Source organism: Pseudopipra pipra, chromosome 4 (assembly GCF_036250125.1).
Source record: "Pseudopipra pipra isolate bDixPip1 chromosome 4, bDixPip1.hap1, whole genome shotgun sequence".
NCBI classification, from domain to species: Eukaryota; Metazoa; Chordata; class Aves; order Passeriformes; family Pipridae; genus Pseudopipra; species Pseudopipra pipra.
The window spans coordinates 52395071-52409623 of NC_087552.1; the positions used below are offsets into that span (position 1 = coordinate 52395071).

Genomic DNA, 14553 nt, shown 5'->3' on the forward strand with positions numbered 1-14553 from the left:
GATGTGAAGTATTTTTTAATTAAAAAAAAGGAAAAAGAAATACTTCCCCAAGGCTTCTGTGGTGTCTTGCTGCACCCCTCAGCTTACCAGTCAGACTTCCCTCCACCTCCCTAGCTGTGCTTCCCACCCCTTCCATGGGCTTTACCTGCTTAACTCACTTACAAGGGACCAGGTGACACACACACACGTACACACGTCTCCTTCCTAGAGGAATTTTATATGAACTCCTCCTCGAAGAGTAGGTCACTGGACCTGCAGCTGAGCTTTTGAAGTACCTTTATTGTGATGCCAAAATAAATTTGAAAGGAGAATGAATACAACTCCATTAGCTGTGAAATAAGGGAAAATGAGTGCAGGCTGGTGTTGCCTTGCATCGACCAAGAAAATTTCCTTGCTAAAACACTTGTTCTTCTTAATGAAAATTGTATGGAGTACAGGAAGTTTCACTTAGAGTAAATGAACTGTGCTCAGATTACCAAGTGTGTTTTTCTGTTTGTTCATTTATTAATTTAAAATAATGACAAAATTAAGGCAGCTCCATCTATGATTACATAATTAAAGTTAAATTAGCAGATAAAAGTTAAGTTAGCAGGAATTATTCATTTAGTTACTTAAAGAGGGAGAATTCATGGGAATGCATTACACAGGAGTGTCTAAGCTGTGGCCATTGTCATTTACCTGTGAAATTCTGTTGTCTGAGACAAGTTTGCATTCCTTCTGTCATGACCATGAGACAGAAATACCGTTCTGTCAAGTCATTGACAGCAGTGAGATAATGTCTTATTAAAACTGCTAACAGAGAGGCCTCTTATAATAATAAAGTCCTTTTGAAAATACACTGCACTTTGTAAGTTGTTTCTAATCAATTATAGGCAGTTGATATCAGGAATGGAATAGAGGAGTGGTGCTGTGTGTGTCAGGTGCTGGGTGATGCTGTTGGCAGTGGTGGGCATTGCTCTGACAATACAAAGACCTGGTAAACCTTGTACAACAGAACAGTGTGTTGTGACCACTTGGTTTAGGCAAAGTAAAAGTAAATATGATCCTTCAGCATTAACATTGTTAGCTTAATTGTATAGTTCTGCCTAATGAAGGAAATGCTTAAGCAAGGCTCTGATAAAGAGGGAGGTAAACTTGGTGTGAATATTGGGTTTTACTGCACTGCCTCTTAGAGAACTGGTGCCAGTCTTTACCAACTCTTGGTCTTGACTGAGCAAATAATATCCTGTAGTCAGTGCTCAGTATTGTACTTTGGTCAGTATTTTGGTCCGTTTTAATTTGTTTGTTTCCTGTAACAACAGAACTTAAACTGTTTTACCATGGTAATTAAAAAAAAAAAAATTAACCAGAAGGTTCTTCTGTCTGATCTGCCTAGCAGAGTTTGACTGTGGTAATTATGTTCTCCTTTCATGAACAGATCTCCTAGGAAATTCTGTGATTATATTGTTTGTCCTTAGGTATGTAAATCAGAAGCCCCATAGTTTGAAAAACTTATTTTCTTGTCGAATACATACAATAGCAATACTTAGGTCTGTGCAAAGCAGTCAAATACCAGTCATTCTCTGCTATGACATAATAAAACTAACAGCGTGGCAAGAAATATTGGAAGTTTGTCTTTTTAAAGAAGCTGAAATAATGTGTTTTGGATAATGTAGTCTGTTCCTTTTTTTTTTTTTTAATTAGACATGAAGTAACATCTACCTCAGCATCTAAATTATATTCATCTGTACATCCATTATCAATAAAGTGATGGTGGTGTACGTTGTTCTCTGTATGTGCTATTGTGATTCTCCTCTAGTGAATCCAGATTTTCAATAGCAGTATCATAAGTCACATTTTGCTCAGGTTACTTATGGCATCAGACTGTAGTCCTTTTTATTAACTTTAAAAGCAGTACTATTTAGTGAATATTTTTCTTCACATTCTTACTATCAAAGTTATTCCTTAAAAACATATTCGTGTCTTCATATATTTTATGTACTTAAAATCAGTAACTTTTTCAGCATCCTCTACAGCAGGGCTAGTTCAATCCTTCAGGGTTTGATTTCCCTAACAGATTATTTTTTTTAATAATTTTTAATAGTTGTTTATTTCATCAGTAGATATATTACTTTTCTAGGCTGTTTTGTTGTTTGGTTCTTTGGTACTGTGAGGGTTTTTTTGTGTGTATGTATTTGGGTTGCTGGTTTGTTTGTGTGGAAATCTTGGAAATCTTTGTTGAAAATCCAAAGAAAGTATGTTTTCTGTATGAGGTTGGCAGTTTAATACCGGCATACCTGCCAAAAAGATTTTCATCATGGTCTGGTTTGAAAAGAAAGTGTTGGGATTATTATTTATTTATTTATTTATTTAAAATTTGAGATGAGTTGATACATATATGTCTGTCTTCTGTAATGAGACATCAGTTTAGTGCTTTGGGGACTGAGGACATACTTATTTGAGCCTTTGGCCATTTGTTTCTCTTTCCTATCAGTTGAGGAACTGTCTTTCAGTTTGTCATCTCATTAGTTAAAAGTACATGAGCGAGTCGTTCTCAATGTGGACTTGCCAAATACCGTCTTCCCAAGAATCAGTCATCCCTAGGCTTTTCCTGCATTTTTTCTGCAGTGATTTGTAATTTTCAGGGCAATCAGCTAATCCACCTTTCTTTTTTTGCCCCCTCCAAGCATCATTAATCCCTAGATGATATGAGATACTGCATATTGGATTTGTGCAGACTTGGACAGTCAGATTTTTCAGATGTGCAGTTACGTTCCTTATCTTGGTGAAGAGTAATGAAAACAATGTTCAGATTTGTCATGTTGCAATCAAATGTTTACTTGGAAAGTTTGCAGCTAACTCTGCCCAAGTGTAAGTGCTTTCTGTGGGCTCACTGTGGGCTGTCCCAGAGCATATGGTACAGGCCATGGAGCAATCAGTGCACAGTTTTACCCTCTAGACAAAGCTGAACTTTGCTGCAGGGTGTACCTCTTATGGGTATGTGAGGGAGAAACAAAACTACATTTAAATATTAAGTTTGAGTTGTTCATTTTTCAGTGGCAAAGTTTGGTGCACATTAATTTTCAAAGTATGGTAATGTTTCTTCAAAATTTTTAATGCTGTTGCATGTGAAAACTTTTTATAGATATGAATGCAATGCTAAAGGTGACAGCTGATAAAGTCTTAATGTACAGGAAGTGATGGTTTTGGGTTAGATTTCTTAAGTGTGTGGAAAAGTAGTTTTACGATTTCTCTGTGTATGTAGTTGTGGAATTAATGTAACTTAATTTGGATAGCTTTGAAAACAAATAGATTAGTGGTGAAACATACCTTTCTAAAGTCATGGGTTTTTAAGGTTGGGAGGGAAAAGTAAAGTCATCTGAAATAGTTTGTCTCTATAAAATTTTATTATGTTTTCTTTATTTCAGAACCTTAATAAACAAGCATTTGATCTTGCAAAAGTCCTGTTGAAAAGGACCGTCCAGACCATTGAACCTTGTATTGCCAATGTATGTAAATTAGTTAATCCACGTTACCTACAAGTAGCAAATGTTCTTGTTACTGTCTTGATTTATTGCAAATTTGGTGGGATTCTTTCCCTTGTAGATATTGTTTATAAAAGCCACATTTTGTAATGCAGCTACAAGAATACCATTTTCCAAATAGGGTATTGTTAACTTGGTTGTTAAGTATGTGGGATGTATCAAATAAGTGAAGAGGAAATTAATTTTTGCCCATCTCAGTCTAAAGTTAAGCCTAAATTTAGGCTGTGAAAATAGATGACCACCAAAACTCCTGTTACAACAAAAGGAATTGCTAGTACTTTGTATGTCCAGTAACTAGACAGCCAAATTTCATACCAAGCTTTAGGATGAAGCTTTTCAAACTGCCAACTCTTTGCTAGAGTTTTTTTTTTTCCCCTCCTAAACTTGCTGTAGTCATAAAGACTGAAAGAATTATGTTTTTCACTTCTACTGTAATTCTTCTTGTTGAATGTCAGTTGTGTGTTCTGCCTTTTAGTACAGCTACTGCAGTCTGTGGGGAATGTGGTCTGATCCATTCTGTTGCCTTTCCTTGGTGCCAAAGCCAATAGAATTTGTAAAAGTCAGAGTAGTTTAAAAAGGAAATGAGGCAAATTCATAAAAGATTAATCAGTAAGTATTTAAAAGTGAGACCAGGAGTCTCACTAGCAAGTACCACTTTCCAATTCCCCTCCTTCTTTAAGCTTTTTAATTAGTCATAACTGGAAACAGGATAGTACACAGAGTAATGTTTGAGTTGATTTAATACTATTCTTCTTACTTTCTTTTTCAAGTGTGTAATAGCTTTGTAGCATTTGCACTGCTCAAATAATATTAACCCACAGAATCTCATAGAAAGTATATAAAGTATATTAAAATTTAACAAATCCAAAAGAAATAGTTCATATTTTAGCCTACTTTCAGTTTCTTTCTGTTAGATCACTAACAACCTTCATACATTACTATCAAATATCACAAAACATAACATAAAGCCATCTGACATTCTTTAAAAAGGATTTGAGGTGAAGCAGCTTCATTTTCAGTATTTGATGATCTTCAATTGGATTGGTTTTAAATTACAAGAAAATTAAAAATAAGATACTAATTTTTTTTCTAAATGTCTACTGGATGAATATGCATTTTAAATTAATTCTTTTATTACCTATTTATTTTACTTGGGAGATGGTTATTGATATTTTTAAATTATCAAATTATCGTGAATTAAACTGTCTTGACTGAAGTATTAGAACTGAACTGAGAAGGATGTTTGTAATTTGCCTGAGCCTAAATTGTTAAGGGTGAAATGCTTTGATTTAATGAAGACATTGTCCATTGAGTATCTTCCATTACTATAAAAATATTAATGATACTATGTTAAAATAACTTTTAAAAATAGTTATTGCTTTAATGAGGGACAGTCTGCCAAATAATAATGTTTGTGTTCTAGTTTTTTAATCAGGTTCTGGTACTGGGGAAGTCTTCAGTAAGTGACTTATCAGAACATGTGTTTGACTTGATACAAGAACTTTTTGCCATAGATCCTCACTTACTGCTGTCTGTCATGCCACAGCTTGAATTCAAGCTGAAGGTAGGTTACAATGTAGCTTTTGACAAGCAGTAAAATTTCTGGGGATATTAAGAGTGCAGAGATGTAAATTTAATAAGTGTTCTACTGGAGGGATAAAAAGTTTATATTTATTGCTTTACTTGAAAGATAAATGTAATACTGAAGAAAGGATACTGGCAATTTATATATACTTATACATACGTATATAATTATATGCTTTTTTTTGCTTGCAAACATATTATGCACACAAAATATATACTCATTATAATGATAATAGACTCTAATGCAAAAGTTCTATGTACTCAATCTTTCAAATTTACCTAAAATTTATGAAGTAATTAGGCTGTAGTTGGCTTATGTTGTGGAATGCCAATCTGTCAGCTTCAGTATTGATTTGCAGAACTTTGTTTTATGAAAAGTTTTAGTAATAGAGGAATTATTTCCTAATATTTTCTGAGACTTGTCATAATTGGCTAGTAAGTCAACTGACTTCTTTTGCATCCTTAAAAATAGTTAATTTATCCTGATTTGGAAATTTGTGGGGCTTTTAATTATAAAGCTGTTTGCCTTTCATAAAATTGTAAGTGAATTAGAGAAGTAATTTTGTATGTGTGCATGTATGTGTAGGCTATGGTAGCAACAAACAAAAGTAACCAAGAAATAGGTGTTTGATGAAATGACATATCTCTTTTATTATTGCAGATCTGTTTATAACATCTTAATTGGTGTCTTTTCCACGCACATGGAAACATTCTTAAAGAATGTTTTACAACAAAAATGTCATGAATTGTTGAAATTGCCAAAGATATGTTATTCATACTACTGTGTATGGGTTTTTATTCCCAAAAGAGAAGGAATTTTCGAAGCACAGCCACATATTCAGTGTCTGTAATATGTTAACTTAATAGGTATTTGTATATTTTCACTCATATTAATCTAGTATTCTAATTAGAGAGACTGAGGATTATCAGAAATTATTTCAAGCTCAGTTTTTAATCTGTTACAAGAACAGAAAGAAAAGGAAGCCAGAAATTATTATTAAAATAATATGGATAATGATTTACAGTTTCTTTTTCATGTTTCGATTTTTAGAGCAATGATGGAGAAGAGCGTTTGGCTGTTGTTCGACTCTTGGCTAAACTCTTTGGCTCCAAAGATTCTGATCTGGCCACGCAAAATCGACCTCTTTGGCAGTGCTTTCTTGGGCGGTAAGAGAAACGGGATAGAATTCTAAATTTCTATTCTTTTTGTTCTGAATTTTCTTTTAGTATTGCATTTGTCATTGCTTTTTTAAGAGGATATAACTGTTTATATTTGAACAAGTTACTTTGTTAAATCTTGAAAATAGAGAATTGCACAGAGTTACATTTTGGAATGAAGAAGCCTGAAGAACTGCTGCTATTTTGCTGTCAGCTACAAGCATATAGGTTAGATAGGCAGTACATTACACACACGGCAGAAATTACACAATAGCTATGCCAGCATTGTCTGAAATTTCATACTGTTCAGCTGTATCTGCAACTGTATCTCTTTTGTTTGGCATTTACCTTTTTGAGTGAAGAGCGACTTCCTTTTCCGTAAATATAGAAGTTTATAATTTTTAAAAAAGTGAATACTTTCAAGTGGTACATATTACATGACAGTTTACATTTTTATAATTTTGCCTGTGTGTGTATATATGCACACAGGATATTGACTGCATATGGAGAATTGTGTTCAAAAGTCAGTGGACAAAAATCTGTTAGTTCAACATTGCCTCCACATACAGCATATTCATGCTTTAACTTTAGTCCTGAATTAATTGCACAAGAAATAACAAAAATTTGTATGAGGAACATTTGTATTATGGAGATAAATTCAGAACCTTTATATTCTATTATTTTGTCACATAGAAGTATTCTAATAGTTAACAGAACATACTATCAACGCATGTTACTACATAGAGAATAATCATGATTTGAAAGGCTAATTAAAAATTAACATTCATCATCTTCTATCCCTCTAGGTTCAATGATATCCATGTCCCTGTGAGATTAGAGAGTGTGAAATTCGCCAGTCATTGTTTAATGAACCATCCAGACTTAGCAAAAGACCTCACTGGTGAGATGCTCATGCAGGGGTTTAGAATAATTTACGAAATGAGCAAGGAAGTGTATAATTATTTTTGTACATAAAAGTGTGGTTCTAAAATGTATCAAGTCTGATGCTTGATGCTGGATTGAAGAGCTAACACTGAGTAATTGATTTCTGCTGAAGACAAGTGCTAGTTATAGTAAGAGAGGAGTGTGTGACTTTATTTGGACTTTGTGTGCGTGTGTTTAAGAAGCTATCCATTGCAGAATGAATGTTAAAGTAATTTGAAGTTCTAAAGAAACTTTTGGCAAGTCAAAGCAAATATTGGTGCAACATCTTGACTTATTTTCAAGAACAGTCACTGTGTTCCCCAGTACCCTCCCACTGAGTTCAGAAAATGCTGTTTTGCTGATCTAAACAATGAAGTGTCTTCCTTCACTACAGCATTATTTTAACTCTGAGCAGATTTTCAGGCTTCACTGAAAAACTGTTCTTTTTTTGATGCAAGCTATCCTACAGCAATTGTTGGTATTTTTCATTTATTATTTAACTTTTTAGCTCTTTGGGAATGAGAATTTCTTCTCGTCTTATTTCTTCTCATTCCCTCACTCCCCTTTATTTTCAATATATTCTAATCAGCTTTTTTTTCACTTTCATTTGCTTGTTGCAAATGAGGTTATCATAAAAGCTATTCACTTTTGTATTCTTTTGATATTTACAGTTGTCTAATTGTTTTATATTTAACATAGAAAACATTGGAACAGATACTTCCTGTGGGTAGCTATAAGTTTAATAGATTACATGGTTGTGATATGACTGACATATAATTGTTTTAACATTATTAATAAATCAGAATATGTCACACCTACATAAATAAGCCAAGCTTTTCATTGTTTCTGATTGTAACAGAATATTTGAAGGTTAGATCACATGACCCAGAAGAAGCCATTCGACATGATGTTATTGTTACAATTATTACTGCAGGCAAGAGAGATCTTTCTTTAGTCAATGACCAGCTCCTTGGCTTTGTAAGGGAAAGAACGCTAGACAAACGGGTAAGTGTTAATGTTGTATTTTCAGAAATTATCTGCTTCTAGTTTACCTTGGTAAAAGTAAAACCAAAAACCCAAAGCCACAGAATCAGAGATGAGTTGACTATTAAGAAGAATGCTGCAGGGGAAAAATAATTTTGCAAGAAGATCTTAATGTTGTGATTTCATAATATGGTGGCATCAGTCAACACAGTTGTCAAGCAGATAGGGTCATTGACTTGTGAGAAAGACAATCATATTGTAAGAATAAGAATTGTCATGCATGTTAAGGCCAAAGGGCCCTATAACCCTTTATAATTCTCATAGTGGTCAGTTTTGGCTTCCAGCAATTTGTGATTTAATGATTTCTTAAATCTGCTTGATAACGTACATCACAGCTTTCAATGGAACTTCATTCCATGTATTAATCGAGTTCTTTCTTGAACTTACTTGTACTTCATAATCATACAAATTCACGTTTAATGCACATTTGGAAAAAATAACTTCACTTGTTTGTTTTTAAACTTGCCTGATAATTTCACTGGATATCTCATAGTTCTTGCATTATGTAAAATAATGAATATTCTTTGACCCACTTATGATTAATAAATATGTATAGCATATCTTTTCCAGTTATCTGCCCTCCAGTTTAAAGAATCACTTGATTAACTTCCACACAAATTATTACTGCATTCTTCAGGTCATTCTTGTCTGGATGTTCTATATCCTGTTGTAACTAAGGTGACCAGACTTGGCAGTGGCATTCACAATGTGCACCATGTTGTGTACAGATTTTGTGATAACTCTTTTTCCTTATTGTGAAACATTCGGTCTCTTACGCTGTTTCTGAGCACTGAGCTGACAGTTTTGACTACAGTGTCTTTCCTGAATAATTTTAGATGATATATTGCCTAATGCTGTACATGCAGAGTTAATGCTGGTGGGAAAACCTGGCCTTAATCTGAAGTTCTTCCGTTTCACGTTGTAACAATTCAGTAAATTGCAATTCTTCATTAAAATGTTAGATCTGACTACCTCAGTAAATTTTATACCCTCTGTTCAGTTCATTTTCTAATTTTTCTTTATGTTAAGTATCAGAGATTTCTTTCTGACTCTGTCTGTATGTTCCCTTTGTTCCCTTCATTATAAAAATCAGTCATTTTTTTCCACCCATTGTCCCCTATGTTTACTTAAAAATTAATTCACAACAGGATTTTTATTTTAAGATCCTGTGGTGTGAGACTTTATCGGAAGTTTTTTGGGATCCTAATGCATTCTACTGATGTACTTCTGGGTCTGCTAAAAGTTATTTTTTCTTAGACAAAACTTGCCATTCTGTAAAGTGCAATGACTCATTTCCATAACTTATTTTTCAGTCGTGTCAGCTCTTTGTTGTTGTTACTGTTTTGTTTCAACCTGTTTGCCCATTCAAAATAAGATGTTCTGATGAGTGGTACATTGTTCCTCTTGGAACCCTTTGGATTCTTTCACATTTGCTGTCTTCAATCTGTTCATGGATAGATAGCAATAAGAGAATAATTAGCATTTGCTGTATCATTTCTGAATTCCTGTAAAAGTCATGGATGGGATACCACCTGGTCTTAATGATTTTGTTACTGCTCATTTTATTAATTTTTTTTAAATGTCTCCTAATGACAGTTTAAGAAACCTCCTCAGACCTCTCTCCTGGAATAAATCTTGTTTGTCTTTCAGTCCTACAAAAAGGGTCTGTCTGGAAGTCTTCCTGCTTCTAGAGGCTTTGGTGAAGATGTTATTCAGTATGCTTTTCATAATTTGGTTTTGAATCTTTTGTCCATGCTTCATCAAGGATTTACTTTCAACTTGACAGAGTTTATGCTCTTTCCTGTTTACGCTTTTTCAGATGTGGCTCCGTGGTCTTTGGGGAGTGATGTTTAATAGCAGACTTCTCTGAGCTGTGTAGCTACATTGATTCCTTTTTTTTTTGTCCCTATTGTTCATTTGTGATAGGGGGTATCCTTTCTATAGCCTCTGTCATTCTAGCTGGTTACTTTACTTCTTTTTTTTGTTTATTCCCCTTTTTAAATGGGAATGTTACTATAATGGATTTTAAGAAAAGAGTATTTTCTTTGCACAGAGAAATACTGATTTTGGGTATGTTCACTATTATAAAGCAGCTCTTCAATTAGTTGTACCTGCAGCTTGACCTTGCATGTTTCTCAATAGTGATTAAGATCACCTTCCTTCTTTTTCAGCCACTAAACAAACATGTCCAAAAAGTCATTTATGAGATACAAAAGCTTTTAGTGTAACCACCACTTCCCACTGGGACTTCCATCTAGTGAGAATGGGATGATTGTTAATGTGTCTTCTACATAGTGTCTCTGTTCTCCTATACCAGGTTACCATCAGTAAGAGGCTGTCAGTTGTGCAGCTATAGTACTAATTTCCACAGAGCTAGGGCTTTTCAGTTCACAGAGCTTTAAATCCAGTGTACTGGTACTTAATGTTCCTAATATGTTTGGCAAAGTCATTTCACACTGGTCATAGGTTTGATGATACGTTGCATTTCAAGGTTAGGTGCTTTTTTAGGCAGTCCTCAGTGAAGAATAACTTCATCTGTACATGATGTTTCTCTCATAAAAATCTCTGGAGAGAGCTTTAATGAAAATATAACCTGAGGAGAGATTAAAATTGAGCACTAACTAGAAATGACTACAGAAAATACTTAGCATTTGAAATAGACCTTAACAATATAGCATGTCTTTGTAAATATTGACCTTTCCTTATTAACCCCTTGTTAAGTACTCTGCTTTCATTTTAGGCTTAAATTTGCTAGAATCATTTCTTGCAATCCTTTTTGTTGTCTTCTGACAATAGTTTTGCCATTCTTCCTGTGTCATACAGGGTACTTGATGAAGCTATGAATTGCATTGGAAGGGTACATCTAAATGCAGAAAAATATTAATACTTTTCTGAAAATGTTCCTCCTTCAGACCTTTATTTTTTTTAAATACGCTTTAGATCACAATGGGTGTGAACAGATTCCTGCAGAAAAGTTAAACAACAACATCTGTTTATAGCTAAAATTGGGGGTTTTTGTGAAAACTAAGTATTAGACTGTATACTGGCAAAGTTGGTACTGTCTTGACCTGTTACTTGTTTCAACATTTAAATATGCCAGCTGTGTCTGGGGAAACATCAGGTAAAGCGTCACCAGCCGGTCAAGGGAGGGCATTGTTCTGCTCTGCCCTGTGGCAGCCTCACCTTGAATATTGTGTGCAGTTTTGGGCACCACAATATAAGAAAAGTATTCAGCTATTAGAGAGCGTCCAAAGGAGGGCAATGAAGATGGCGAAGAGCCTTGAGCAGAAGCCGTATGAGGAGAGGCTGAAGTCACTTGGTCTCTTCAGCCTGGAGAAGAGGAAGGAGACTGAGGGGAGACCTCATTGCAGTTACAACTCCCTTGTGAGGGGAAGAGGAGGGACAGATGCTGATCTCTTCTCTGTGGTGATCAGTGACAGGACCCGAGGGAATGGCCTGAAGTTGTGTCAGGGGAGGTTTAGGTTGGATATTAGAAAAAGGTTCTTCCCCCAGAGAGTGGTTGGGCACTGGAACAGGCTCCCCAGGGAAGTGGTCACAGCCCCAAGCCTGACAGAGTTCAAGAAGTGTTTGGACAATACTCTCAGGCACATGGTGTGACTCTTGGGGATGATCCTGTGCAGGTCTAAGAGTTGGACTTGATGATCATTGTGGGTCTCTTCCAACTCAGCATATTGTATGGTTCTGTGAAAATACAAGTCTATTTTTTCCATCTTCTTGACACAGCTTACTCCAACAGTTAGTGGTGTCTAAGGCTCTTATGGTGACATAAGCCATATTTTTTTCATTGCCCTTCATGAAAAGGAAGTCACTCGGTAAAACTGAAGAAATTAAATGTACAGTATCTCAGTGTTACTGAGACAGGCCCTTATTTTAATAAGATTGAGGAAGTTACGCATAGTATGAATAATAGTATCTACGTTTATGCTTCATAGGGTGAAATGATCTGAGCATTGTTAGTCCTTGGAGTTCAAGGCCAAAAGTGGTACCTAGTGTGTTCTGGAAGAAATGGTCTCTTTTGGTTTGAATGAATTTCATGCATTTCTTTTAAATGGTGTGGGAAAACAAGTTTCTTCTGAGGCTTTCTTTGTAAATCATTCAGTGTGAGACACTATTCTGTCTAAATTAATCCTCAGTCTGTTTTGGTATGATTCCTTCCACAAGTCAGCATCAGAGAGCTTAGAGATCTTGTCTGTTAAATTGTTTAATAATGGAATATTTCCTATTAATTTGAGGGGATAAAGTACTGACCACCAAAGCAAGGATGATGAGAACCCACAAACTCCTCCTGTGGCCATTGTACTCTTTTTTTTTTTTTTTTTTCCCTTCCCCTGAATTCCTGGAGTTTTAGAGCAATTGCTTTGAGACTTCAGCAAAATGGGCCTCTCCCACTGTCCTGGAAAGTGGCCTTAGAGTTCAAGCCGTATCAGGTTTAGATAGGCCTAAGTTCTAGATCACCCATGTCTAGACAAAGGTGCTATAAGACAGTGTGAAGCAACGGGGAGAAAGAAGTCTGCCACCTCTGATTGGTGCCTGTCTGCATAGATAAGCCTTCCAAATCCTGGCTCAGGAAGACACTTATTCAGGCATAAACGTTAAGCTGTACTTAACTTTTTTATGCTGCCTAGCCCCCAGATTTTCTTTGCTCAGCACAGAGGAGTAGTGGATTCCTCTGTATTGACAATACTGAATCTGCATAGTACAGGGAACAAACCCATTATGGAGGCTTTGCAATGTCTCATTTAGGGGGTCTAATCTGCCCTTTTCAGCTTTTGAAGTGGCTAAATATAGGAGACCAGAAGGTGACTGTTCTGTCTTTCACGCTTCTATATCTTTACTGTATTTTGTGTATGTTTGATATTTATTTACCAAAATCACTTCCCCTCCTCCTTTTCATTTCTTCCCCCTCAAGTGGCGAGTAAGAAAAGAAGCTATGATGGGTCTTGCCCAGCTATACAAGAAGTATTGTCTTCATGCCGAGGCTGGAAAAGATGCTGCAGAGAAAGTGAGCTGGATAAAGGATAAACTTTTGCACATATATTATCAAAATAGCATTGATGACAAGTGAGTCAACCTAAGCCTTCCTACTTTTAAGTGTATAGTGATAAGAAATATTCTAAAAATGTGCCTATCCTATAAAAGCTGTTATGTTCTGTATGTGTGGGTTTATGTATGATGTATTTAATTAATGATCATTAACATATGTACTTGCATTATCTGTTCATGGATTCATCTTATTTACTGATGGAACTAGATCTGTGACAGTAGTAGATTTTTATTAACTAACTACTGTGTAGAAAAAAATTGTCAAATTTGGTGTTTACTCTGCCCAGTTCTTGTTCGCCTTACTGCTTTCCAGAGACCAGCATGTTAAAATCCATGGTCTGTGAGTATCTTGCATGTACACACCAGAGTACATGCACAGACCTCTCCTTTTGGTATGGTGTGTAGAAAATGGACCTTTAGATAGAACAAAAGCTGAAGAAATATCGGGATGCTTCCACTCTTAGCTTGTCTTCCTTGTTTTGTCATCAGTCCCTTTAACTTCTGAAGTACCATTTTGGTGTTGGAAAAGGTATTTTGCCCAAGGTTTTGGAAGATAGTTTTCAACTCTCACTATTAATTGTGTGTCATGAGGAGAGCCACACGGTGAGATTGCATGAAGGTAGAATTTCAACCTAGATTTTTAATGTGGCAGTCTGGAAAATTCCTTATAGAGTTTCTTAGGACCTTGCTTATATAGTCTGCTACCTCAATATGTCTTGTTATCTTGGTGACTAGTCTGAATGGGCTAATAGCCTCTGTCAGTAGCCAGTTATGATAGTGAATTTTTAACCACTGCAGTGGTGAAGGCTCTTGCTTTGTTCTTCTGGCTGATCATAACTGGGCTGGAATTATATCTTTGATTAGTTGCCACTTTTTTTTTTTTTTAAAGATTATTAGATTGCACACACAGAAATTACAGTGATAATCTGCTGAGATAGAAGTGTCAAATAATGAAAAATTAGAAAATCTTCACATAGTTTATACAAAGCTAATTTAGCATGTGTATGTGCATAAAAATACACTTTAATTTGCAGTGAGAGGTTTGCGTTTTTTCTAGTGTCTCACTGTCACTACACAGGTTTGAGAGCAAGAAGAGAATGAATTGAATTTTATAGTGAATAGGGCAGATGTTTTCTGTATTCCTGTTCACAGAAAATGCAGAACACTGATGGAAATAAGGCAAGAAATTTCAAGGAAACAGTGTCTCACCAAAGCTGAGTTTCTTTCTCTGACATGATTTCTTCTGAAAGTCTGA

The 14553-nt window shown here is 35.4% G+C and overlaps 1 protein-coding gene across 4 annotated transcripts in view; it reads left to right on the plus strand.

Annotated features, from left to right (window-relative positions):
• PDS5A (PDS5 cohesin associated factor A) overlaps window positions 1–14553 on the plus strand; it is a 90451-nt gene that overhangs the window by 33492 nt on the left and 42406 nt on the right. For all 4 annotated transcript variants that reach the window (XR_010430191.1, XM_064652994.1, XM_064652993.1 and 1 more), the window contains exons 7-12: window positions 3408–3488; window positions 4948–5088; window positions 6160–6275; window positions 7073–7167; window positions 8050–8195; window positions 13165–13316. Coding sequence is in view for 3 of the 4 variants with exons in the window: in XM_064652994.1 (XP_064509064.1) it covers window positions 3408–3488; window positions 4948–5088; window positions 6160–6275; window positions 7073–7167; window positions 8050–8195; window positions 13165–13316 (731 nt within the window). In the remaining variant the exon portion in view is untranslated. The remainder of the gene's footprint in view (window positions 1–3407; window positions 3489–4947; window positions 5089–6159; window positions 6276–7072; window positions 7168–8049; window positions 8196–13164; window positions 13317–14553) is intronic.